The following is a 27,863-nucleotide window of genomic DNA, read 5'->3' as shown; positions in this document are numbered from 1 at the left end:
CTGTTGGGATGTTATGTTTCTGAGAATACTATAGTCATTTTAACCAAATACTGCAAAATGGTCTGTTTACTATGTCCCTAATAACACTGCAGGACAACACGCATGACATCGGATGCATTCTCAAAACCTTACCAGTACTTAAAGCACTCCTGATAGGATTACAAGAGTTGAGATTCAGCTTATTTAGACCCATATTCATTCACAAAGCTAAAAAAAAGTTTTATGACATCACACTTCACGTAACTATGGGCATATTTTTAGGGCCAGAGATTTAAAAAGAATATAAGGGGCAGTTTTTTAAAAAAAAAACGTGGTTTGTATATGCAAGAAACTTCCAAAGTGGTGGATGCAGGTTTACAATGTTTAAAAGACATTTGGTCAGGCACATGAATAGGAAAGGTTTAGAGGGATATGGGCTAAGTGCAGGCAGGAGGAACTAGTTCGGTTTGGGAATATGGTTGGCATGGACTGGTTGGACCGAAGAGTCTGTTTCCATGCTGTATGGCTCTGACTCTACTACATGTACCTTCAAAAGAGTGTTAAACAACTTTTCCCAAGCTTTTTGTTTATGATCAATAAAACATAACTACATGCTTGTTTCTGTACTTCTCAAACTGACGACTGAGCTCAATACATAACATTTCATATTCCTTAAAACCTAGTGATTTAGCCAAATGCTTTTTCATTTTCATCAAATGATTTCAATGTGATATTTTAATGTTTTGAGTTAATTGATAAATATGGGAGTACCTAGTGGAATAACTGATACCAACACCACTTTCCACCATCCCCAATATTAACTCAAATGTTTTCAAAAGTTTAGAATACCAAGTTACCGTTTGTACAATTCACATATTTCAACATTTAAAAAACTGACAAATATTTCTCTCGTCCTGGATTCAGGTTTCATTGCATCTGTGGAATATAAAATTGTACACAGGACAATAAAAGAGCAGTGGTGAATGATCATTTTTCATACTGGAGGGAAACACAGTGATGCTCTCCTGAGATTGATATTCAGACTACTGATTTCATATTGAACAACCTAAACTTGGATACACAGGACATAATTTCAAAATATATGTATGTTACAAAATGCAAAAAAGTATAATAAGCAATATCAAGACCATGGTAAAAATACAAATTTATCAGAACTGTTTTTATCAGTTATAAAAATATCAATTTTGATATGAAAAATAAGGTAATGAATTAATCAGTTTTCAGAAATGTTGAAAGAGACCCCGGGGACATTAATACACAAATCTGCAATGGTAACAGGACAAGCCAAGAAGACAGTTATTAAAACAAATAATTCATATAGCTTTTTTAGAAACAAATGTAGAGTACAAAAGCAAGCAAAGCAATGCTAAACATGTACACAACTGGGTCAGGTCTCAGTTGGAGCAATTTTCAAATCAGGCCACCACACAATTCAGTACATCAAGGCCATGAAGTGACGTAGAAGAGATTTACTAGAATGAAATCAGGCATGAGCAACTTCTGGTACGTTGGGGCCCTGCACAAAAGAAAGAAGGTCGAGAGAGAACAGGTGTTCAAAACCATGGATGGCTCAGAGACAGAGAAAATGGTTATGCAGGTTTAAGCTGATTGGCTTGAGAACCAAAAGGTGACATGAAAATAAAAACGAACTGTGATGATTTGGATTGACCTCTTTAAGGGTTACAGTAAGATTCAATAGTCACATTCATGTCTTCGAGGTTTTCCCCATGTCTGATGAAGATGTGTATGCCTAGAATAGGTCATTAGCATCTTGCCAGAAGCTTGGAGTTGCCACTTCATATCAAGCATGACTGACCAGGAGACACTGCCATTCTTACCACCTGCTATAGGTTTATTGATGGATTTACAAGCTGGTAACCAACCACTTTAGCTATGTTTTGAACACAAGCTCCTGGGCCATCAAGCCCTGGAGTGGGATTCAAACACAGAGCGGGAGTCAAACAGAGCTTCGAGTTGAGAGGGAGAGGTATTATCCATTGCGTCACAAGACCTCCAGTCAGAGTCAAGAGAACTAGGTAAATACTTGGAGATTAAATAAAGGGCAATGGGATTAATTGAATAGCTTTACCAAAGGGCATAGGCGTGATGTGCTAGATGTTTCTTTCTCATACAACTTGCATTTTACCATTCTTGATGCATTCCAATCGTTTGGACAATGCATAAATCTTCTTAAAACACACTTTGCTCTCGAATTAAAAGTTAGGAAAACAAGCAAAACAGTACTTTCATTCAATTGCTTGCCTTGTTCTTCAGAGTTTGATCATTCAAAAAGTCAATCAGTTCATAGCCTGTTTATAGATGCATACCCCCAGTATGCATCTATACGTTAGCCACATTTTCGGACCAAACGTTTAATTTTCCCCTACAGTTCTTTTTTCCGTTCATGGGATGTGGGCATCACTGGTTAGTCCAGTATTTACTCCTTATTCCCAGTGCCCTCATCAAGGTGGGGACAAGCTGCCTTCTCAAACCGTTGCAGTCCGTTTGCTGTAAGTAGAGCCACAAGACTGTCAAGGAGGAGTTACATTTTGCATTAAAAGAAATAAATGTATTCAGACAAATTTAAAACAATTACAGAGGAACTTCGATTATCCGGCATTCAGTTAACCGAATTGCGGATTATCTGAACAAGATCGCAGGATCCCGATACTTGGCTAGTTATGTTATCTCACATTCGATTAACCCAATGAAATACTCCCCATTCGTGTCCTTTGGATAATCAAGGTTCTTCTGCACATGACAATGGGTAGATAGAATGTTAATAGGTCAAGCCGTAAATGTTGCACCCCAAAATACACAGTATATTAGCACATTTCAATAACCGATTAACACCTCACACACAAGTCACTAGTTCCGATTGTTCGGCTGGGGATAGAACAAGCTGGGCACTCACCAATAGTTGTGTTCCAAGAACTGAGAGCAAGCTTTTGATCAATTCAAAAGGCTAGGGTACAAGAGGGCAGTTAAATGCTTTGCTCCCCAATCAAGACAACCTATTTGCATAGCATAGCTTGATAACTTTATTCCTAGAGGTATGCTTGGAGAAAGTGAGGACTGCAGATCAGAGTTGAGTGTGTGGTGCTGGAAAAGCACAGCAGGTCGGGCAGCATCTAATGAACAGGAGACTCAACGTTTCGGGCATAAGCCCTTCATCAGGATGAAGGGCTTATGCCCAAAAAGTTGATTTGCTTGCTCCTTGGATGCTGCTCGGCCTGCTGTGCTCTTCCTGTACCACACTCTTGAATCCTAGAGGTATGTTGTACAGATATTATCAAGGCATGCTTAATTCAAACTGTTGCACTGAGTTTATTTGCTGCAAATTTTAAAAATTTAACTTCGTAGCAGGTGTAGTCTCTTCAAATAGTAACCTAGTCTGCATTCAAATGATTTAATGGCACCCAGCTGAAAGACAAATTCCTACTCAGAACACAAAGATCTCTACTTTTAAATCCTTGGATTATGCAATCTTATAATTAATTTCTGAACAGTACAGGTCCAACCATCCACTCAAGACTGCTGTATTTACAAGAGTGACTAGCAATTGAATATTCAAAGTTAACACCCAAACCAGGATCACCAACTCAGTATTCTTTACTTCAATTTTATGTTCAGCAACAAGAGTTACTGGTGGAAACCCAAGACAGCCACTATTTTAAAAAGCCCAGAATAACTATACAAATTCATCTGCATTATTTTATACATCATTTTACTTGTACATAGTTAACTGGGAAAAGGAGAACTAACCAAACACTAATGGACAAGCCAGGCAATATCTTATCAGGAATTCTTAGGTTGACAGCCTTCTGTCACTGCAGCAGCTCAGCTTTTAAAAGCGCCACAGCCCACCGTTGCTGCACAGCATTTAACAGTGCTTTGGCCCGTCAATGCAACAGTTTTTTAGCGCCGCCGTGCCACGGCCTTTAGCGCCGGGACAGTCCTCCACCGCCGTGCCACAGCCTTTAGCGCCAGGACAGTCCTCCACGCCACAGCCTTTAGCGCCAGGACAGTCCTCCACCGCCGTGCCACAGCCTTTAGCGCCAGGACAGTCCTCCGTGCCACAGCCTTTAGTGCCGGGACAGTCCTTCACCGCCGCGCCACAGCCTTTAGCGCCGGGACAGTCCTTCACCGCCGCGCCACAGCCTTTAGCGCCAGGACAGTCCTCCACCGCCGCGCCACAGCCTTTAGCGCCGGGACAGTCCTTCACCGCCGTGCCACAGCCTTTAGCACCAGGACAGTCCTCCGCGCCACGGCCTTTAGCGCCGGGACAGTCCTTCACCGCCGTGCCACAGCCTTTAGCGCCAGGACAGTCCTCCGCGCCACGGCCTTTAGCGCCGGGACAGTCCTTCACCGCCGTGCCACAGCCTTTAGCGCCAGGACAGTCCTCCGCGCCACGGCCTTTAGCGCCAGGACAGTCCTCCACCGCCGTGCCACAGCCTTTAGCGCCAGGACAGTCCTCCACCGCCGTGCCACAGCCTTTAGCGCCGGGACAGTCCTCCACCGCCGTGCCACGGCCTTTAGCGCCGGGACAGTCCTCCACCGCCGTGCCACGGCCTTTAGCGCCGGGACAGTCCTCCACCGCCGTGCCACAGCCTTTAGCACCGGGACAGTCCTCCGCGCCACAGCCTTTAGCGCCAGGACAGTCCTGCGCACCACAGCCTTTAGCGCCAGGACAGTCCTCCACTGCCGTGCCACAGCCTTTAGCACCGGGACAGTCCTCCACCGCCACAGCCTTTAGCACCGGGACAGTCCTCCACCGCCACACCACAGCCTTTAGCGCCAGGACAGTCCTCCACCGCCACACCACAGCCTTTAGCGCTGGGAGACTACCCTCCCACTGCACCACAGCCTTTAGTGCTAGGATAGCCCACTGCTGCTGCAGAACAGCCTTTAGTGCCACGACAGCTTATAGCTGTAAGCCAGCTTTTAACACTGCGACAATCCAACGGTTCCCAGTTTTTTTAGCATTTTGACACACTGTTGCCATTGGAGGTCAGCTCTTAACACAGTGTCTGCCACTGCTGGCAGCTTGCCTTTAGCGCTGACAATCTACCATTGCTGGTGCCAGGCTTTCACCATTCCCACTGTCTATTGCTGACAATCACACTAACAGGCAGATTTTATGTTTTTCATACACCACAGCCAGTGTCTATACCTTCTATCCAAGCTTTAATAACTTAAATCAACAGAACAATTTAATAGGATGGATTTCACACGTGTCACATAATTCAATAGGGCAGGCAGGCACCCAGGTACAGTACATGTGTTAAAAGACAGAAGTGAAGTTATGCTGACCAGTTATCACATATATGCAGCGAGGCCAGAGACCCATGACTACTTAAAACAACCCAGACTGTTATATTAGTCATCACGTATAACTGGTACATCATATTAACAGTCCCTGCAGCTTATAGTTGGTATGCTCATCAGCATCAACCACCTTAAATTATCAGAGTTGCATGATCTACTGCCAAAAAAGAAGACCAAAAAAAAGGCAAAATGCATTATAGTGCAAGAGATATTAGGGTTAGTTACATCATACATTTAATGATTTTCACCCATTGCAGAACACCAAACTTGTCGAGAATTCTGCATGTCAACTCACTACCTAAAAATTTAAATCACCTTTAACAGATGATGTTTAGTGATTTCCCAGTTAAACTTCAGCTGCAGTCAAGTGTCGAAAGAACATCAGCAGATAACTTACTTTTAAGTTTGTTTATAAAAATGATCATTGGCATAAAACATGAGATGAGTAATCTTGCAAAAACTGGCCGATACTCACCTCACTCTCTGTCATTGGTGCCACTATTTTAACCAACTTCTTTGCTGTAACTCTGAAAAAGAAATACTTTCAGAATGTACGATGGATTGAGGTGAATATCTCAAACTCAGCTTAAACAGTTTACCATCAAAAAATTGGTCTTAGGCTACCCAAGGATATTGATGGATTGGTCAGAAGAGCAGATAAGTGGCAAGTGTTACTTCAACTCGATAAATCTGAGGTGATGCACTTTGGAAGAAATAACAAGACAATGGAGCAGACAAAGAAAGGCAGGACACTAGGAAGCTTAGAGGAACAGATGGATCTTTGGGGGCTTGGCGACAGATCAATGAAGGAGGCATGACAAGTTAACAGGTTATTAAGGCAGCATACAGGACAAGTGCCTGTATCAGTCGAGGCACTGATTATAAAATGTGATTACATAGATTATATGTACCATTTTGGTCACCACATTATAGGAAGGACACGACTGCACGAATGGAGGGGGCAAAGGAGACTCACCAGGATGCTGTCCAGGATGGAATATTTCAGCTAAGAGATTCTGGATAAGCTCAGATTGTTTTCTTGGAGCAGAGATGGTCGAGAGGGGACCTGATTGAAGTGTATAAGATCATGAGAAGCATGGATAGGGTGGATAGAATGCAGCTGCTCCCCTTAGTCAAGAACAAAGAGGCACATTTTTAAGGCAAAAGGCAGAAAGTTTAGAGATTTGAGGAAACACTTTTTTTCAGCTCGAGGGTGGTGGAAACCTGGAATGCACTGCCAGGGAGGGCAGTCGGGGCAGGGAACCTCACAACCTTAAAGTACGTGGATGTAAACCCTGTGAAGTGTCATGATATTCAAGTGTGGGAAAATGAGACCAGCGTAGATAGTTATGTTTTTTTTGGCAATTTAAACTCGATGGGCTGAAGGGCTTCTTCTGTATGATTCTATGAATTTTGATTAAGAAACCAAAATACACACTTGCACTAAGCTCAAAAATTACATTTAACGATAGCAGGGGTTTAGGAATACAGCAGTGACTCTCACTTAAAAGGCCAAGTTTAGAAAGCCACACTAGATTATAAGTGGAACCTGACAAAGCTTCAAGAGGCTGCTTGAGGACTGACAAATCACATAAGGGACTACTTTTGTTACAAAACAAGAAAACAAGCAATCCCACAAATTGTTTTCAACTGTGGGAAACCTTGAAGATAACTGGTAAAGCTTAGTTTACCTTGCCCTGACAAGGGAGGCAGCAAAACAGTTTTTTTTGGTGGGGGGAGGGGGTGCAGCTGAAGAGAACATTCATGAATATTGATGGACTAAGCGCATCATTCAACCTTTAAACATCAAAAACTCAGTGATTAACCCAGGTTAAGATGATCATACTGGTGGGGCTCATTTTGTAGTGGCAATATCCCTACCTGTACATGAGGAAGACTGGGTTCAAGTCCCGTTTGTTCAAGAGATGTGTAATAACATCTCCAAACAGAGATTATACCAGATGCAGGTTGACAGTTCTATTCATGATACCACAGATATTCTAATCACTTTGGTGCAGCACAAGTACAGATACACTTAACCAGACTCTTGGAGAAAGGTATTTCATTGGCGACGTATGGTATAGAGTCCAAAAGTTAAGAACCTTGTTTAAAATAAAAGTAAAACTTTTTCTAGTTTGTGGATGAAACAACAAACAGTACTTGCAGACTATCTACAGAGAAGTAGTACTTCTCTGGAAATAAAAGGCAAGGTACAGTGCAAAACCATTTAAACCGGAATCATTTGATATTTACTCTTCTGGTTCTTTGATAGCAACAGTTTGACTTTGAACTTCTGGCTCGACCTTCTGCTGCTGTTGTTCCTCCTCCTGTATACAAAATAAAAAATATGAATGTTCACAAGAATGCAGTAGCTATACTTTTCACAGAATGGAAACTTAAAATATGTAACCCTCAGGAATTTGCTAAAATGCATAGGTCTTGGTTTTCTCTACCATGCTCTGGCACTGATCCAGATAGGAGTAGGCCATAAATCTGAGCTTGCTCTGTCATTTGAGAGATCATAGCTTATCACCAAATCTCCATATGTTTTGATTCCCAAAAGCACAGTGGGTCACTGCTGCCTCACAGCACAAAGGATGCTTGTTTGATTCCAGTCTAGGGCAGCTGTCTGTGTGGAGTTTGCACATTCGCTCCATGTCGGAGTGGGTTTCCTCCCACAACCCAACAATGTGCATGTAAGATACACTGGCAATGCTAAATTGCCCAGAGTGTCCAGGGATCTGCAAAGTATGTGAATCAGCCATGGGAAATTCATGGTTATAGGGAAGGGGAATGGGTCTGGGTGGGATGGTCTTAGGAGGGTCAGTGAGGACTCAATGAATGGCCTGTTTCCACACTGTAGGGATTCTATAACAAATGCAGTCTTGAACGTACTCAATGACTGAGCATACTGGAACATTGAGTATTCAACTTTTGGAACAAGGACATTTTTCTTCCTCACCTTAGGTCCAAATGACCAACCCCTTAACCTAAGACTATAATTCTTACATCTAGACTCTTCAGCCAGAAGAAAATCTTTCAATATCTATCCTGTTTCAGTCCCTCTGAATTCCATACCTCTCAAAAACATACTAAGAAAATTACAAACTTTGTACACAAGAAAATAAAACAGACTGCACAGCAAATGAAACTTAAATGTAGCATTACAGAACGATCAAGCTACTTACCTTCACTGCAAGAGCGATCAGAAAAGAGTGAATCGCAGAACTAATTTACTGCCTGTTCACTCGGCTAACATGGACAAACAATAAAAATGATAATGTCAGAAAATTCCAGAAACATGGGAAGAAACTACCTCAGTATCTTCTGCTAGAACATCTTCTTCATTCACTTCTTCCTCAGCTGCAAGAGAAACGAGTTGATTGATACTGAACCTAGATAAGCTTGAAACTGCAAACACAGGAGCAAGGACTTGGATTTAAACAATGACACATTTGTAGACAATTCAGTTATTCTAATAAAAGGCCCTGCTTAGGAAAATACTGGAACAGCGGCAAAAGGTAGAGGAAAATACAGGATGAGACAGGCAAAAAAATAAAAACTTCCCCTCCAAAGGGATCGAAAAAGTGCTTTTTACATCAAAAGCCCTCTCTCCCACACATGCACATTCCATTTCTTTTAAAGTATAGCATATGACGACATTAGGCAAGTGTATCGTATCCTTTCGAAGAATGTGCTATGACGACATTAGATTTCCTGGGCCCACGTGTAGTTTTATCACCAGCCACCTGCTATACCAGATTCCCTCCCATTCAAGGTGCTGACAGTGGTTACACTCTAAGTGCCCATTCTCACCGTGATTAATCTTGGCGGAGGATTCAACCAAAGGGTGACATCACTGCCTAGCCTGATCCTTTCCCAATTCAACATTCATACACAGAGTACAATGATCACACAAGAACAAGATTAATGTTATCTTATCAGAGATACTGAAGACAATTGCACCCAAAGGGCCTCTCACTCAAAATGCTAGCATCTTTGGATAGAAGTGTCATCTGACCTTGAGTGCTCCCAGTATTTTCAGCTTTTGCTGCACTACTCCAAGATCAAGACTTGATTTAAACATCAACATTCAAAATGTTGGGCTAATTCTAACCTTTGCTTCCTTAGAAGCAACAAGCTAAACAAAGTCTAGGATTAAATCTAATAAAACACTTGTTAAAAAAAGGTACAAACATCCCCACTAAATGAATGGGTAGTCCTTTCCTTTTGAGAATTAACATGATTTATAACTCAAGATTACAACCAAATAATTAAGCTTCTACAAATATTCATTCAATGGTTCCTTTTAAAAGCAAAGCACAAATGATACCCAATTACACTTATGCATAGATTCTGCAGATTACATTTCCTGATTAAAGAAGAAGTTTATTCTGCAAATAAGTATTTTGAATGTTTAAGTAGACTTTTTATGATTGAGAGATTACTTAATGGTTGAATAAGATTATTGTTCAGGTTTACCTCTAAAAGAAATGCAAAAATCAGTTAAGATCTGAATGAGAACAATAGGTTAATGCATTTATAGTTTCTCTCTACTCCATCCTTCCCTCCACAGATACTGCCTGATCTGGAGTATTTCTGATATTTTCTATTTTATTTCAGATTTCCAGCACCTGCAGTATCTTGCTTTTAAGTGAAAAAGCAGCATGCCTCAGACTGAGTTTTTGGAAGCCATGAATTGTGAACGTATTTTCTCAATTCTAACAACAACCTGGAATTAACATTTTACCCAAATGCACACATTAATGGAAACAAATTAAAATATACACAGGAGAAATTCACATATAGCAAACTGATGGTTAAACCAAAAAAGCCTGGAAATATTAATTATATTAGCGAGTTTTGAGAAGATTTGTCGCTCAGATTGAGGTTCTGAATGTAGGTTTGCGCACTGAGCTGCAATGTTCATTTCCAGACATTTCGTCACCCTACAAAATACTGTACAAGGACTGTAACAAACACTACATTGGATAAACAGGCAGAAAACTAGCCACCAGAATACACTAACATCAACTAGCCACAAAACGACATGACCCTGTCTCATTCGTATCCTTACATATAGATGATGAAGGACACCACTTAGACTGGGACAACACATCCATCTTAGGACAAGCCAAACAGAGAAACGTACGAGAATTCCTAGAAGTATGGAATTCCAACTGGAACTCTATAAACACATCGAGTTAGACCCCATCTACCACCCCCTGAGAAAAACGAACAGGAAGTTATTTCCTGTGGTGACATCACATCACCAACCCAAAAGAAACCCAAACATCTAAATAGAAAGCAGGAATCATCAACAGTGCTTTGCCCAGAGACACACTGAAGATGTTACTTAGGGTGACAAAATGTCTGGAAATGAACCTTCCAGCTCAGCAAGTAAACCTACATCCATATTAATTATATTTGCCACTCACTTTTTATAAGTGGTAATTTTCAACTGAGATTGGGTACTGGAATTGCAGTCTAACTGGAATGCCTGGCTTTACACAGCACAAGGTCAAGATGAATACAGTACAGGCCTGTTTTAGCACATTCATTGAAAATACTTACATTCCTATTTAGAAATTATTTATCTGTTTCAATAAGTCAATTAATTTCAATGTCAATGAAAGGCAATTTGAGATGCTGATTATTATTGTGAAGTCCTAAATTTGCCTTTCACTTGTTTGATAGACAGAAATAAACAATTTCCATGAAATAAGTAGATTTATTTAAATCAATGCACACAACAGAGCACCTATTTTGTTCCAAAACAAAAGCTGAACTGGGGGGGGGGGGGGGGGGGGGGGGGGGGGGGGGGGGGGGGAAAACACATTACACAAAGGTGCAACTAGATACACAATAAGTTGTTTTTTCCTTTTGCGTAACATTGAAGGAAAAAGACAGCAATTAATCAGTTAAATATATTAATTTAATGTATTTATTGTTGAAATTACATCAACACTAAACCACAAAAATTAAGACTCTCAAAAAAGTGGGAATTAACTAACATAAGGATGCAACTCAAGCACTTTGATCAACTTATAGAGGCTGAACAGACTGTACTTAACTGATTAATTGCTGTCATTTTCCTTCAACATTATGCAAAAGAAATAAAAAACAACGTATTGTGTATCCAGTTGTGCCTTGTGCAATGTGCTTCCCCACTTAGGTCAGTTTTTTTTTGGAACAAAATAGGTGCTCTGTTGCGTGCATTGATTAAATAAATCTACTTATTCCAGTGGTCTTTCTCCTGTGGAGTAGGAGGTTGAAGACATATATATAAGTTTATAAACCTTATAAATGTTTATCAAATCATGAAGGGCATGGATAGAGTAAATAGACAAGGTCTTTTTCCCTCAGGGTTGGGAGTCCAAAACTAGAGGGCATAGGTTTAAGGTGAGAGGGAAAAGATTTAAAAGGGACTCAAGGGGCAACATTTTCATACAGAGGGTGGTGTGTGCATGGAATGAGTTGCCAGAGAAGTGGTGGAGGCTGGTAAATTACAACAACAACATTTAAAAAGCATCTGGATGGGTTTATAAGGATATGGACCAAGTGTGGGCAAATGGGACTAGACCAGTTTAGGCTATCTGTTCAATTGGACCAAAGGCTATGTTTCGATGCAGTATAGCCTATGACTCTGACACCAAAAGACACCTGTTATGACTCAACAATTGTTTAATCCAGAACTCAGCTAATTTATTATCCTGAATTCAATGTAATAATTGAAATTGTGTTTTACAAAATTTGTGTTTAAGTCAACATAGCTCTTCATAAATTCTTATAGTAATTTTATTTATTAAAAATAAGTTGTTTGAGATTAAACATTAGTCATGATCTTACCATGTTCTTCCAGGTAAGCCTGCAGTCGCTGGATGAGATCTTGCTTGTTTCCTTTAGTATCCAGCTCCCTTGAAGCACATTCTTGTCTCAACTCAGTCAACTAAAGCACAATGAGAACAAACAGTCAGAACCATGGGTATGTTCAGTAAAGAAATGATTTGAGAAATTGGAGTCGACCACATGACCTGCTTCATTCAATACAATACAGTTGATATTTGGATTCAACTCCCTTTCTTGGCTGCTCTAAACCCTTTAGGGTAGAGAATTCCAAGGATTCACAATCATTCAAGTGAAGTAATTTCTCCTCAGCTGGGCCCAACTTATTACTCTCTTATCCAGAAACTGGGTCATCACATTTTAGGTTCTCCAACCAATGGAAACATTATCTCAGTGTCTATCATGTTGAGACAACACAGGATCTTGTACATTTCAATGAAATTGTCTTTCATTCTTCTAGTAAACAGTGGCCCAAATTACTCAGTCTCTCAGAGGACAATCCCATCATCCTCAGCACTGATTCAGTGATCACTGGCTGTATTGCCACTATATGGAAGTGTAAGTGTAATCTCCCTTAAAAATGGAAATTAAAAGTGCATATACTTTTTTCCAAAACCTTGTACAATTAGAACAAGATCTATTGCTTCCTGTACTCCAATCTTGAGGTAAAGGGGCAACATGTCACTTCCCAATTGCTTGCAGTACATGCATTTCAGCTTTCCACATTCCTTGGAGAAACATACCCCACAATCTTTGAAAATCAGCATTTACGAGTTTCACACCATCCCTGGTCACATTTATACTAGTTCTTAGTTGGATCACTCCAAAACCACTTCTACAACCCCACTTTCTTCCCACAGTCAGTTATCAATCCAAATCTAATCCCAGCACCCTCCTCCCTACAGATTTTAAAATTGACAATCCATCAACTCTACAACAATGGGATAGTCTTTCCTGATTCATAACACTGGAACCCCTTGTTAATTTAAAATAAAACTTTCAAAGTGGCTCAAATTATTTGCTCCAATTTCTCAGTCCCACTTTATAACTTTCCAAACTTCTATATTAGGGCAAATCTACAGAATTTTCGCTTCAACGTGCACTGAGCACCCAAAACACAACTTTAGCAGTGGATCAACCAACGGCTTGTACAAGTTAGCCCCTATTTACAGAAAAAATGACAACTTTCCTAATCGATGTTTCGCCCACTTGCTCAGACGTTCAGGGAATGGTAATCCATTTGAAATATCTGTAGTACACAGCAAAGAGACCTAGCTTAGACCAAACAACATAGCATAGTGGAGAGGGACGGTTTCCTACTTCTATGTGGCCCGTGACTTCTATGGGCGGTGCATTTAGCTATTCATCCATTACGGAAACTTATTTGTTTCCTTTCAATTCGGCACTCGAAGCACATCCCATCTAATTATGCCGCCTAAAATGACCGCAGAATTTTAGACTATCAGGGAGGGAAAAAAAACCAACCCCACCTTCAAAAAGGAGAGAAAACACTTTATGGGTCGCCCGAGGAAAATGAGAACAGAAAAACTGAAGCACGTAACAGTCACTAAATCATAAAATCTCCAGTCTGACCGCGAGCACATTACCCACACATGATTATGACTATGCTAAACTAAATTCCCTTTACCTTCAATTTGCTGATATCCACCGCCGCTCTGTCCGCCATCTTGCCAGGCTTCTTACCCGCTCACCACCTATCCAATAGGAAGCCGCTTTACTCTTTTACCTCACTGACCAACACGCTGCCTCACCATTGGCTCAAACGAGACAGTAAGACGCTCAATTGACTGTGCGAGAGAGATCTGGGGTGGGGGGAATAATTTAAGAGCAAAAACTCACAATTATATTTCTCAACATTTAACAACAAATATATGTTAGATTGAAATTTTAAAATTATAAAAAATTATGGCGACATATCTTATGCGAAGATAATAAATCCTATGGAAGTTATTATATGTGACTCTTGCCAGTCGATGGCTTAGTGGCCACCTTCATTGGAATGACTACCAAATAATATCATTTCAAGAACAGTTATCGGGTAATTTTCAAAGTTGGATGTCAGAAAGGACAGCTGTTTCTGCACTTGTTAACCCACTCGTCTTTTGCTTATTTGTTTCAATGAGCAGAAAATTTTGGAGTGGTAGGCAGAGAAAGAGGAAAACTGGCCAAATACCTTGTTTTCTTTATATAAAGGTTGTGCAAGTACAGACCTGTTGTACATTTACATTTGTAAGTGAACCAGTTTTGTGAGAACATTTAGCAGTGTTTTTATTGAGTTATCCACTTCTGGACTGGACAAAATGTTGAAGCTCAATTCTTAATGCATGTGTATCAGCAATTTGAATCTGCAGGTTTGGAACTAAGCTCAATCTCGTCCTTATGTACTGTCCAAATCTATTCCTACCACAGTCCACTGGAGAGTGATCAAAGGGAGAAACTGACTGACACCTCCCTCCATAACCTACGGCTGGTGAAGCCAATTGTGACCCACTATTTCCCATCTGAGGTCGAACAACTGGCTACAAGCTGGGGTCAACCCTGGGACTATTTGGTCTAAATGGTACCTTGATGCATTTCCTCACTAAATCACTGGAGAGCTACTGTGTATTATGCAAAAACTGTAATGGCAACTGTCTTAGCTGATCTTAGCCACTTCCCTGCAATGGGGAGGGGAAAATCAAGCAGGATTCTAGTTTCTAATGTCACAATGCATGTAATTGTAATACATGAAATATTGTAATTTCAACTTGGAATACATGTAATGTAATCAGAACTTCTCAAGGTGATTGCTGCGCAATGTCAGTCTTGGCTCAGTACTCTCACCTGTGTCAGGAGGTTGTGGATTTAAGCTTCACATGAATGCATGATCTAGGTTGGCACTCTGCAGTGTCAAAGGTGCTGTCTTTCAATGCCCTATCTGCCCACTCAGGTGAGCATAAAAGATCCTTTGGTACTAATATAAAGAGATAGAGGGTTTCCTTGATGTTCTCATGAACATTTATCCTTGAATCCTCACTAACTCAACACGGGAGCCCCTCAGGTGTGCGTACTCAGCCCCCTACTGTACTCGCTGTATACCCATGACTGCGTCGCCAAATACCAGACTAATGCAATATACAAGTTCACTGATAACACCATCATAGTCGGTCAAATCTCAGATGATGGCAAAACAGACTACAGACGGGAGGTGGAAGACTTGGAAAAATGGTGCACTGAGAACAACCCAGCTCTCAATGCCGGCAAAACCAAGGAACTCATTATTGACTTTCAACAGGATGTTACTGAAGCGCCCCCTACACATTAACAGCACAGAGTGGAGAGTGTCAAGCTCCTGGGAGTGGTCATCCACAACAAGCTTTCTTGGACTCTTCATGTGGATGCACTGGTTACAAAGGCCCAAAAACGTCTCTTCTTCCTCAGTCAGCTGAGGAAATTGGGCATGACGGCGAATACCGTTGCTAACTTTTATAGATGCGCCATTGAGAGCATTCTGTCTGGATGTATCACTACCTGGTATGGCAACTGTACCATTCAAGATCAGAGACGGTTACAGAGAGTGGTGAACTTGGCACAGACAATCACAAAGGCGAACCTCCCATCTAAAGGATCCATCTCCCAGGCCCGCTGTCCAGGAAAGGCCGCCAGCATTCTCAAAGATCCATCCCACCCTGGCAATGTTTGTCTACAACCTCTACCATCAGGGAGAAGGTACAGAAGCCTGAACACACGCACCAGCTGGTTTTGCAACAGTTTCTACCCTACTGTTGTGAGAATACTGAATGGACTCGCAAACTCTTAACATTTGCCTGTACCTGTGTTTTTTGTTTTTGCTGCTATTTACCTATTATTTACTTATTTATGCTACTTAACTTGTGATCTGCCTGTACTGCTCGCGAGACAAAGCTTTTCACTGTGCCTCAGTACACGTGACAATAAATTCAATTCAATCAACACAGAGTCATAGAGATGTACAGCACAAAAACAGACCCTTCGGTCCAACTCGTCTATGCCAACCAGACTTCCCAACCCAATCTAGTTGACCCCAGCTTGTAGCCAGTTGTTCGACCTCAGATGGGAAATAGTGGGTCAGAGCCTGGTCCATATCCCTCCAAACCCTTCCTATTCATATACCCATCCGGATGCCTTTTAAATGTTGCAATTGTACCAGCCTCCACCACTTCCTCTGGCAGCTCATTCTATACACGTACCACCCTCTGAGTGAAAAGGTTGCCCCTTAGGTCCCTTTTATATCTTTCCCCTCTCACCCTAAACCTATGCCCCTCTAGTTCTGGACTCCTCCACCCCAGGTGAAAGACTTTGTCTATTTATCCTATCCATGCCCCTCATAATTTTATAAACCTTTATAAGGTCACCCCTCAGCCTCCGACGCTCCAGGGAAAACAGCCCCAGCCTATTCAACCTCTCCCTATAGCTCAAATCCTCCAACCCTGGCAACATCCTTGTAAATCTTTACTGAACCCTTTCAAGTTACACAACATCTTTCCGATAGGAAGGAGACCAGAATTGCAGGCAATATTCCAACAGTGGCCTGTCCAATGTCCTGTACAGCCTCAACATGACCTTGCAACTCCTGTACTCAATACTCTGACTCGATAAAGGAAAGCATACCAAACGCATTCTTCACTATCCTATCTACCTGCGACTCCACTTTCAGGGAGCTATGAACCTGCACTCCAAGGTCTCTTTGTTCAGCAACACTCCCCAAGACCTTACCATTACATGTATAAGTCCTGCTAAGATTTGCTTTCCCAAAATGCTGCACCTCACATTCGTCTAAATTAAACTCCATCTGCCACATCTTGGCTCATTGGCCCATCTGATCAAGATCCCATTGTAATCTGAGGTAACCTTCTTCACTGTCCACTACACCTCCAATTTTGGTGTCATCTGCAAACTTACTAACTATACCTATTATGCTCACTCTTTGTGAGCTGTTACGATATGCAATTTAGCTGCTGTATTTACAACATTAAAGCAGTGACTACACTTCAAGTATACGTAATTGGCTGTGAAGTACTTTGGAATGACCTGAGTATATGGAAAGCATTTTATAAATGCAAGTCTTTTTTTTTTGTGTTTCATTTTCTCCTTTATGAGGTATATTTCAAAAATACCTGCAGCAGCATTCTTGCTACCATCGCCATTTCCAACATAGAGTCATACAGCACTGAAACAAACCTTGCAGTCCAACTCATCTGCCGAATAGTCATCTCAATCTGATCTAGTCCCATTTGCCAGCATTTGGCCCAAATCCCTTTAAATCCTTCATATTCATATACCCATTGTAGTTTCTTGTAACAAGGCCAGCCAGGTGGGCCTCACTCATATGAGTTCCCTGATTGGGGCTGTTAACCTGGTCCAATCAGGCACCCCTGACTGACAGATATAAACAGGAGTGCCCCCCCAACTCTATTTTGATTTAATCCCTGCCCTCCCCTTCACTGTTTGATCACACAGCATTACCCTTTGATGTGAAGGGCAGTGCTTGTCACTGGCCACTCGGGTGTTTCCTTTCTTCCTGGTGTTGGAAATTGGAATAAAGATTCATGCACACACAACATAGGTGGTGGAGAAAAAATAAGCACTACCGCAGTTAGGTGGTAGTGTGGGGCTAATAAAATGAAAACAAAATAAAAGATGTGTTAGACCATAAAGAAAAACGAGTGCCAGAGATTCTGTTCACTCTGAGAGCTGGCTCTTGAGGGAGCTGGATCAGTGCGTAAAGGACTCTCTACTTTTCTGTTAAGGAGGAGAGGAGACTGACCTCTGAACTGCCTGGATCACACAGTTAGTATGTCTTATTACTGCTGTTGGTGTTTCTGACTGAGGAGGAGAGTTTTCTTTTTTGTCTCTCCAAAAAAGAATAAACAGGAGTCTCAGAAGTTCTCTTCACTCTAGCAGCTGGCTCAAAGGAAGTTAGGTCCATGTCAAGGATTTCCCATTTGTAAATAAAGGGGGACTTGGTGGAGGGATATCTGCCACTGTGGAACTATTTCAGTGGCAATGAGAGAAAAAGCACATTTCTGAAGAAACTCACTCACAACAGTCCTCTTTGAGTTGGGGTAAGCGTTTTAGTCAGCATGCCATTATTTGGGAAACCTAAAAGAGATCTAGAAGTGCAGGTTCATACTTCCTTGATAGTGGAGTCCCAGGTCAATAGGATAGGGAAGAGGTGTTTAGTGTGCTTGCCTTTATTGATCAGTGCATTAAATATAGGGGTTGGGAGGTCATGTTGTGGCTCTACAGGACATTGGTTAGGCTACTTTTGGAATACTGTGTTCAATTCTGGTCTCCCTGCTATAGGATGGATGCTGTGAAACTTGAAAAGGTGCAGAAAAGATTTGCAAGGAAGTTGGAGGGTTTGAGTTATAGGGAGAAGCTGAATAGGCTGGGGCTATTTTCTCTGGAGTGTTAGAGGCTAAGAGGTGACCTTATAGAAGTTTATAAAATCATAAAGAGCATGGACAGGGTGAATAACCAGGTCTTATCCCCAGGGCAGAGGTGTCCAAAGCTAGAGGGCATAGGTTTAAGGTGAGAGGGGAAAGATTTAAAAGGGACCTAAGGGGGAGCTTTTCCATACAGAGGGTGGTGTATGTATGGAATGAGCTGCCAAAGCAAGTGGTGGAGGCTGGTGCAATTACAACCCTTTAAAAGGCATCTCGATGGGTATATGAACAGGAAACGTTTAGAGGGATATGGGCCAAATGCTGTCAAATGGGACTAGATTAATATAGGATATCTGGTCAGCATGGATGAGTTGGACTGAAGGGTCTGGTTCTGCACTGTACAGCTCTATGATTCATTTGATCCTGCCGTTAAATGTTGGGCCCAGTATGTGGAAAGAATGCATTATATTTTGGAAACAACTGACATTGGGGCAGATGAAATGCAACAAATAATTCTCCTGGCAGCTTGTGGACTTGCAACGTTTTTGGTTATTAGGAGCTTAACTTTCCCTGAGGTATTATACACTAAAATCTTTCAAGAGTTGACCCACTTAGTGAAGGAATATGAGCCCAAGCCTCCTCTAATTCTGAGAATTTGGTTTTACTCAGTAAGTCAAGAATTAGGGGGATCCTTATTGGGATTTTTGATTAGGTTAAGACAACTAGCAGAAGCATGTGACTTTGGTTTAACCTGAGGGATAGAATGTATATGTATTTGGAAAGGCAAGGACTGATTAGGGATAGTCAACATGGCTTTATGCATGGGAACTCATGTCTCACAAATCTGATTGAGTTTTTTGAAGAAGTAACAAAAAGGATTGACGAGGGCAGAGTGGTAGATGTGATTTATATGTACTTCAGTAAGCGTTCAACAAGGTTCCCCATGGGAGACTGGTGAGCAAGGTTAGATCTCATGGAATAAAGGGAGAACTTGCCATATTGATACAGAACTGGCTCAAAGGTAGAAGACAGAGGGTGGTGGTGGAGGGTTGCTTTTCAGACTGGAGGCCTGTGACCAGTGGAGTGCCACGTGGATCGGTGCTGGGTTCACTACTTTTCATCATTTATATAAATGATTTGGACGTGAGCATAGGAGGTATAGTTAGTAAGTTTGCTGATGACACCAAAATTGGAGTGTAGTGGACAGTGAAGAAGGTTACCTCAGATTACAATGAGATCTTGATCAGATGGGCCAATGGGCTGAGAAGTAGCAGATGGAGTTTAATTTAGATAAATGCAAGGTGCTGCATTTTGGGAAAACAAATCTTAGCAGGACTTATACACTTAATGGTAAGATCCTAGGGGAGTGTTGCTGAACAAAGAGACCTTGGAGTGCAGGTTCATAGATCCTTGAAAGTGGAGTCGCAGGTAGATAAGATAGTGAAGAAGGAGTTTGGTATGCTTTCTTTTATTGGTCAGAGTATTGAGTACAGGAGTTGGGAGGTCATGTTGTGGCTGTACAGGACATTGGTTAGGCCACTGTTGGAATATTGCGTGTAATTCTGGTCTCCTTCCTATCGGAAAGATGTTGTGAAACTTGAAAGCGTTCAGAAAAGATTTATAAGGATGTTGCCAGCGTTGGAGGATTTGAGCTATAGGGAGAGGTTGAATAGGCTCGGGCTGTTTTCCCTGGAGCGTCGGAGGCTGAGGGGTGACCTTATCGAGGTTTACAAAATTATGAGGGGCATGGATAGGATAAATAGACAAAGTCCTTTCCCTGGGGCGGGGGAGTTCAGAACTAGAGGGCATAGGTTTAGGGTGAGAGGGGAAAGACATAAAAGGGACCTAAGAGGCAACCTTTTCTCTCAGAAGTGGTACGTGTATGGAATGAGCTGCCAGAGGAAGTGCTGGAGGCTGGTACAATTACAGCATTTAAAAGGCATCTGGATGGGTATATGAATAGGAAGGGTTTGGAGGGATATGGGCCGGGTACTGGCAGGTGGGACTAGATTGGGTTGGGATATCTGGTCGGCATGGACGAGTTGGACCAAAGGGTCTGTTTCCATGCTGTACATCTCTATGATTCTATGACTCTAACCCTTAATGAGTTGCAGGGAGAGACAATTTTGGTATGTGGGATTAACGATGTACCCTTGGAGAATACCACTTGAGGGAAGGCAATTGCATAGCCTCACTCAGGACATATCCTGAACAGAGGGACTCTAGGCCAGCCCACAGCAAAGCCCCAAAACAAAGCCAAGCCTCGGCCAAACAGTTAAAATTTTCTTCAGGATTTGGGCCGGCAAGCCACTGCAATTGCTGCCGGTATGTAGATTCATAACAGCAAAAATGTTCCACTAGACCTAAAGAGAACTCATAGGCCATTAGCCAGGAGACTGCACACACTGGAAAGTCCACCTACGTCAGGTCTAGAATAGTTAAATTGCTCAGCAACATCCAAATCAGAGCCAATCAAAATAAATGTCTGGTTCAATGGTCACCCAGTTCAAATAGAGGTTGATACCAGTGTGGCCATTTTGGTGATTGCAGAACCAGTCTTAGCAAAATTCGTTCTGACTCTAAACCTTAAGTTTGCATAAGCCCTCAGCTAGAGAACCTATACTAGGGAACCTTTACAGATTAAGGGTACAATTTCGACTCGGGTCTTTTATGGGAAGCAGCTGGTTCAGTTACCACTGATTGTAGTAAAAGGCTCGAGCCCAAGCTCAGTGGGGGGAAATTGACTAAGAAACATTCAGCTTGATTGGCTCCACATTCTTTGATTAGAAAATGGCTGGCTGAGTGAAGTCCTAATTAACTACCCAGAGGTTTTTCAGGAAAGCCTAGGGACTAACAAAGGAGCCCAAGGCCATCTGGCATGTTGACCAGAGAGTAATTCCATCATTCTGCAAGACCTGCCCAGTGCTTTTTGCCCCACGGGCAAAAGTAGAGGCAGAAATCAGAAGGCTGGAAAGCAGATGAATCATCAACCCAGTCCAGTTTGCGGAATGGGCAGCACTGGTCATAACGATCTTGCAGCCTGATGGGTCAGTTTGCCTTTGTGGGGTTTTTAAAATGATAAGCAGCTTTTCACAGCTGAATAAATACCCAATTCCTTGCATAGGATTTATATATAAAGCTGATGTGGGGTGGGGGTGCTGTCCTTCATAAAGCTGGACAAGAGCCATGTGTACTTGTAATAGTGGTTAAATGAGAATTCCAAGAAGTATGCTACTTCTTGGGTTAATCATTAGAGTTTGTAGCAATATGCAAGACTGCCATTTGGGGTATTGTCAGCCTGTGCAATTTTCCAGCTGGCAATAGGGAATATTTTACAAGGTCTACCCTAGGTTGCTATTTATCTAAATGACATGCTAATAACTAGGAAGATCAATAAGGAACACTTCGAGAACATGGACGTCATCCTTTGACATTTCTCCCAGGCAGGCATATGCCTTAGAAGGAAAAATCTGTGTTCCAGGCACCCCAAGTGACTACAGAACCGACAAGACCGGGTTACACGTATTAGAAGATAAAGTGAGGGTAATCAAAGGTGTCCCAGCTCCCAAGTCTTTACCGGCACTTAAGACTTTTCTTGGGCTGGTGAATTATTATGAAAAGTACATAATCTGGCCTCTATCCCGGCACCTTTGCATCAACTGTTCAAGGATCAGCCTTGAAAATGGCCACGTAGTCAAGCCATCACTTTCAGGGAACAGCTATCATCATCAAAGGTGTTGGCATACTATGATCCCAAGCAAGGTCTGATACTGACATGCAATGCTTCCCCATATGCCATTGGGATCTATTAGCTCATAGGTGGCCCAATGGAGAGAAACGCCCACTAGCGGAAGTCCTGGATGCGCACGATAATGCAAAGCATAAATATGCCCAGATAGAGAAGGAAGATTTGGCAATCATATTAGGAGTCAGGAAGTTCTACCAATACCTTTACAGATGTAAATTTGTAATAATGAACCACAAACCCCTGCTAGACGACAAGGCAGTGCCGCTCATAGCTTCAGGCCACATTCAGCGGTGGCCCACAGTTACAAGCTGAATTGCTGTCTGGAAGGCGAAGTAGCAAATGCAAGTGCATTGAGTTACTGCCCAGTGGGGATACTTCCAGTCACAGCTGACAATGTCCGACTTTGGACACAGAGATCTGGTCCTGGCAAAACTGAAACAGCTGGTGGAGATGGGGGAAACCAAAGGGCTGATAGTAAATATGAGGGAAGAAAGGAAGCACCAGTTAAGTGTTGATGGTTGCATTTCTACTTCATTTGACACTAAAGCAATTTTGCTTCATCTTTTTAATCCTTTCGTGGCAGCCACTGCTTACGCTGCAGCCTGAAATGGACATTATGCTCCTTGTTTTAAGGCAGCAAATGGGGAATGTCTGTAAAATGTTCCAACCCCATGTCGGACAGCTTTCTTTTTTTTTATTTCAAAAATATACTTTATTCATAAAATGATTTGATGGTCTGTACATTTGGTCATGCCATACATATGTCCACATTTACAAACACAGATTCGAATTTATCATTGTCATATACAGGCCTGTGCATTTTTCAATCTTGTACATATATTTGGCTGAGGCATCAGCAGAGCCCAAAAAATGTCCGCATGGGCCCCCTGTCCTTCTTTAGGCAGGCCGATCTTACACGGTGGTCTTTCCCCACCGCGCCTTGGCGGCAGCTGCCCCAAGCTTCAGCGCGTCCCTCAACACGTAGTCTTGGACCTTGGAATGTGCCAGTCTGCAACACTCAGTCGGGGTCAACTCCTTCAGTTGGAAGATCAACAGGTTTCGGACCGCCCAGAGAGCGTCCTTCACCAAGTTGATGATCCTCCAGGCGCAGTTAATGTTCGTCTCGGTGTGAGTCCCGCGTCACGGCGCTGCTCGGGACGAACCTCGACAAGCACCACTGCATTCCTCTCCAGACTTCCTCTGCATAGGCACATTCCAGAAGGAGGTGTGTGACAGTCTCGTCCCCCCCGTAGCCACTTCGATGGCCCGGGTGACTGCGGCGGCACAGGTTCTGGGGATAGGCCATTCCTCTGCCACATATAACAATACTGAGAGTACCTCACACCTGATGACCAGGTTTTTTCCCGCGATGGAGAGCGATCGTTGCCCCCATCTGCCTAGTTTCTGTCTCATCTTCCTGATCCGCTCCTCCCAGGTCTTGGCGCACGCCCCAGCCCCCCCGAACCAAATACCCAGCACCTTCAGGTGGTCAGTCCTGACGGTGAAGGGGATAGAGGATTGGTCGGCCCAGTTCCCAAAGAGCATGGCCTCGCTCTTGCCTCGGTTTACCTTGGCCCCCGAGACCCGTTCGAACTCGTCACAGATGCACATGAGTCTGTGCACGGACAGTGGATCCGAGCAGAAAACAGCGACGTCATCCATGTACAGGGAGGCTTTAACCTGTAGGCCCCCGCTGCGGGGAATAGTCACCCCTCTCCGGCTCACATCCTTCCTGATGGATTCGGCAAATGGCTCTATGCAACACACAAACAAGGCGGGTGAGAGAGAACAGCCCTGCCTGACTCCGGATCTGATTGGGAAACTTTTTCTGATTCCCACCCATTGATTGAAACTGCACTGACAATGTTGGTGTAGAGCAGTCTGATCCAATTACCGATTCCCTCCCCAAAGCCCCTTTTGAAGAGGACATCCCTCATATATGTATGCGATATCCTGTCAAAGGCTTTCTCCTGGTCCAGGCTGATGAGGCAGGTGTCCACCCCCCTGTCCTGCACGTAGGCGATCGTATCCCTGAGGAGTGCAAGACTCTCAGAGATCTTCCTGCATGTCGGACAGCTTTCAAGCAGCTTTTGGACATTGGCCGTCATTGCACACATTTTCAGCCGAAGGTCCAATATCTTTCTGGTCTGGATTGCTCAGCAACACCTGTAGAGTGCAGGTAGATATTGATCCTTGGGAGAGTATAATCCTGAAATTTTAAACAAGCAAATCTGATTAAAGACTACAGCAGGTAGGCTGAAATGTGGAGTTGTAGCCACAATCTGATCAGCCTTATTAAATAGTAGAGCATATTTGAGGGGCCAAATGATCTACTCCTGCTTCTAATTTGCATGTTTCTTTTTAATATGTTGGGGTCTTGACTGGACAACTTTTTAAAAAGATGAAATTCACATCATTCATCCTTCTCCCCTATGCTTGCAGAAGTAGATTAACAAGTTCGTCCAGCAAGACCTCAATCTTAAAATTCATGTGTGCTTTCAAATGCTTGCACCCTTCTCTGTCTGTAACCTTTTCCAGCATCACAACCTCTTCCAAATCTGTAGCTCTTCTGATTCTAGCCTCTTTAACATGCACTCACATACAGACTTGTTCCTTTGTTTCCAAAAATAAACTTTTTTGTAAAATACGCAAACATATGTTATAAACATTTCAACTTGAATTACAACATTTACAAGAAAATTCATCTTCTTGCTGTACCTTTCATGCACAAGACAATTGTCATAGACACAATTGTCATAGACTCAGTCATTCAGTTGAACAGCATGGAAACAGACCCTTCAGCCAACTTGTCCATGCTAACCAGATATCCTAAATAAATCTAGTCCCATTTGCCAGCAGTTGGTCCACATCCCTCTAAACCCTTCATATTCATATACCCATCCAGATGCCTTTTAAATGTTGTAATTGTATCAGTCTCCACCACTTCCTCTGACAGCTCATTCCATACACACATCACCCTCTGTGTGAAAATGTTGCCCTACCCTGGGGAAAAAATCTTGACTATTCACCCTACCCATGTCCCTCATGATTTTATAAACCTTTGTAAGGTCAACTCTCAACCTCCAATGCTCCAGGAAAAAAAGCCCCAGCCTAAAGTCATAGTCTCATACAGCATGGAAACAGATCCTTCGCTCCATCCAGTTCATGTTGACCATGTTCTCAAATTAAACTAGTGCCACTTGCCTGCACTTGGCCATTATCCCTCCAAACATTTCCTATCCATGAACTTATTCAAATGTCTTTTAAACATTGTAACTGTACCTGCATCCACCACTCCCTCTGGCAGTTCAATTCACACAACAACAACTGTCTGTGTCAGAAAAAATGCCACTCATGTCCTTTTTAATTTCCAGAGGATGTGGTGGAAGCTGGTACAATTACAACATTTAAGAGGCATTTGGATTGGTATGTGAATAGGAAGGGTTTGGAGGGATATGGGCCAGGTGCTGGCAGGTGGGACTAGATTGGGTTGGGATAACTGGTCGGCATGGACGGGTTGGGTCGGCATGGACGGGTTAGAGTCATCTCTATGACTCTAATCTTAAAAATATGCCCCCGAGTTTTGAACGCCCCCACCCTCGGGAAAACACCCCTGTCATTCACTTTATGATTAGATTAGATTCACTACAGTGTGGAAGCAGACCCTCCAGTCCAACCAGTCCACACCGATCCTCTGAAGAGTAACCCAACCAGACCCATTTCCCTCTGACTAATGTACCTGACACTATGGGCAATTTAGCATGACCAATTCACCTAACCTGCACATCTTTGTGATGGAATTGTGGGAGGGAACTGGAGCACCCAGAGAAAACCCACGCAGACATGGGGAGAATGTGCAAACTCCACACACACAGTCTCCTGAGGCTGGAATCGAACCTGGGACCCTGGCACTGTGAGGCAGAAGTGCTAACCACTGTGCCATCGTGCCACCCATCTAAGCATCTCATGATTTTATAAACCAAAATAAGGTCATCCCTCAACCTCCTATGCTCCAGTAAAAAAGTCCTACTTTTCCAATCTATTTTTATATCTCATACCCTCCATTCCCAGCATCATCCTGGTAAATCTTTTCTGAACCTTCTTCAGTTTAATAATATTCTTCCTATAACCAGGCAACCAGAACTGTACACAGTACTCCAGAAGAGGGCTCTCAACATGCTGTGTGACCTCAACATGTAGTCCTGTACTCAAAGGTCTGAGCAAGGAATAGAATAATCTATTCAGCCTCTCCCTACAGCTCAAACCCTCAAATCCCTACAACATTCTTGCAAATCTTTTCTGAACCCTTTCAAGTTTACCAACACCTTTCCTATAGCAGTGAGACCAGAATTGAACACAGTATTCCAAAGGTGGCCTCACCAGTGTCCAGTACAGCCACAACATGACGTCCCAAACCCCATACTTCTCTACCCTGGGAAAAAGACCTTGGTTATTATTGCAAAGAGGAGAAAGTGAGGACTGCAGATGCTGGAGATTACAGTCCAGAGTGTGGTGCGGGAAGAGCACAGCAGGCCAGGCAACATTTGAGGAACAGGAAAATTATCATTTTGGGCATAAGCTCTTCATCAGGAATAAGGCTCGTGTGTCTGGGCTGAGAGATAAATGGGAAGGGTTTGGGGGAGGTAGCTGAAGGTGGTAGGTGGGGAGTGATGGACTGTTCTGGAGGGCAGTGCTGAATTGGAGGTTTGGGATTGAGATATTGGGGGGGGGGGGGGGGGGGGGGGAGAGGAAATGAGGAAGTTGTTGAAATCCACACTTATCCTGTGTGGTTGCAGGGTCCCAAGGTGGAATATGAGGAGAAATACGGAACATTAATTCTGATTTCTCTGCACAGATGCTACCAGATCCCTGAGCGTTTTCAGCAATTTCTGCTTTTGTTCTATACTCAATGCACTGACCAATGAAGGCAAGACAATAATTACAAAATATATTCTATGTCGGGTGGAAGTCCCGGGGAAAAAGCATCTCAAATTGGCCATTACATAAAGGGCAAAGTTTCGCTGAACAGCGCTATCCCCACCCACTTTCTTTACACGACTGACTGACGGCAGTACCTTCAGCGGACTTAGCCCAAAACGTTGGAATTTCCTCCCAAACGTTTCTCTCTCTTCAATATATTCCTTAAAAGGGTACTTTTAGCAAACTTACATTAATTTGTCATCACATTTTATTCTTTGAGTCGGCATCAGTTTTTGTTTATTGTATAAGTGCGTACGGTTGTAAATATATTGTATAAATTTTATAAAAGGGATACACTCTATAAACTTAATCCTACGCAATCGCTCTTGATCCTGAAAGAAAAGTCTCTTTTTTGGGGGTAATTCACGACCACTGAACTCCCCGAACCAGTGCTTTGGGCCTCCATTAGCCGCCATCGCAGTAAAGTCAAGAGAATCTGAAAGACTCCGGGAAAATGTGCCCATGTCAAACTGTGGGCGGGTGAGACAAAATAAACATTCAAGATTCAAGTTTCTTCCGCCCGCTCACATTTT

The 27,863-nt window shown here is 42.7% G+C and overlaps 2 protein-coding genes across 7 annotated transcripts in view; both read right to left on the bottom strand.

Moving 5' to 3' along the window:
- The window catches only part of sarnp (SAP domain containing ribonucleoprotein), a 34,461-nt gene extending 20,487 nt beyond the window's left edge, over window positions 1-13,974 (bottom strand). The window contains exons 1-5 of the mRNA XM_072567191.1: window positions 13,823-13,974; window positions 12,178-12,277; window positions 8,645-8,691; window positions 7,582-7,655; window positions 5,804-5,855 (exon numbers count right to left, since the gene is read on the bottom strand). Of these exons, the coding sequence (XP_072423292.1) occupies window positions 5,804-5,855; window positions 7,582-7,655; window positions 8,645-8,691; window positions 12,178-12,277; window positions 13,823-13,861 (312 nt within the window). The 5' untranslated portion in view covers window positions 13,862-13,974. The remainder of the gene's footprint in view (window positions 1-5,803; window positions 5,856-7,581; window positions 7,656-8,644; window positions 8,692-12,177; window positions 12,278-13,822) is intronic.
- Window positions 13,841-27,863, bottom strand: part of pan2 (poly(A) specific ribonuclease subunit PAN2) — a 139,263-nt gene continuing 125,240 nt past the window's right edge. For 2 of the 6 annotated variants that reach the window (XM_072567181.1, XM_072567185.1), the window contains one exon: window positions 24,125-24,559. In XM_072567181.1, coding sequence (XP_072423282.1) covers window positions 24,430-24,559 — 130 coding nt within the window. In that variant the 3' untranslated portion in view covers window positions 24,125-24,429. Of the gene's footprint in view, window positions 13,998-23,089; window positions 24,105-24,124; window positions 24,560-27,863 lie in introns of those variants that run through there. The other 4 variants (XM_072567187.1, XM_072567180.1, XM_072567182.1 and 1 more) reach the window with 4 other exon arrangements.

This window comes from Chiloscyllium punctatum, chromosome X (genome assembly GCF_047496795.1).
Source record: "Chiloscyllium punctatum isolate Juve2018m chromosome X, sChiPun1.3, whole genome shotgun sequence".
Lineage (NCBI taxonomy): Eukaryota > Metazoa > Chordata > Chondrichthyes > Orectolobiformes > Hemiscylliidae > Chiloscyllium > Chiloscyllium punctatum.
This window is presented reverse-complemented; position numbering and strand designations above follow the sequence as displayed.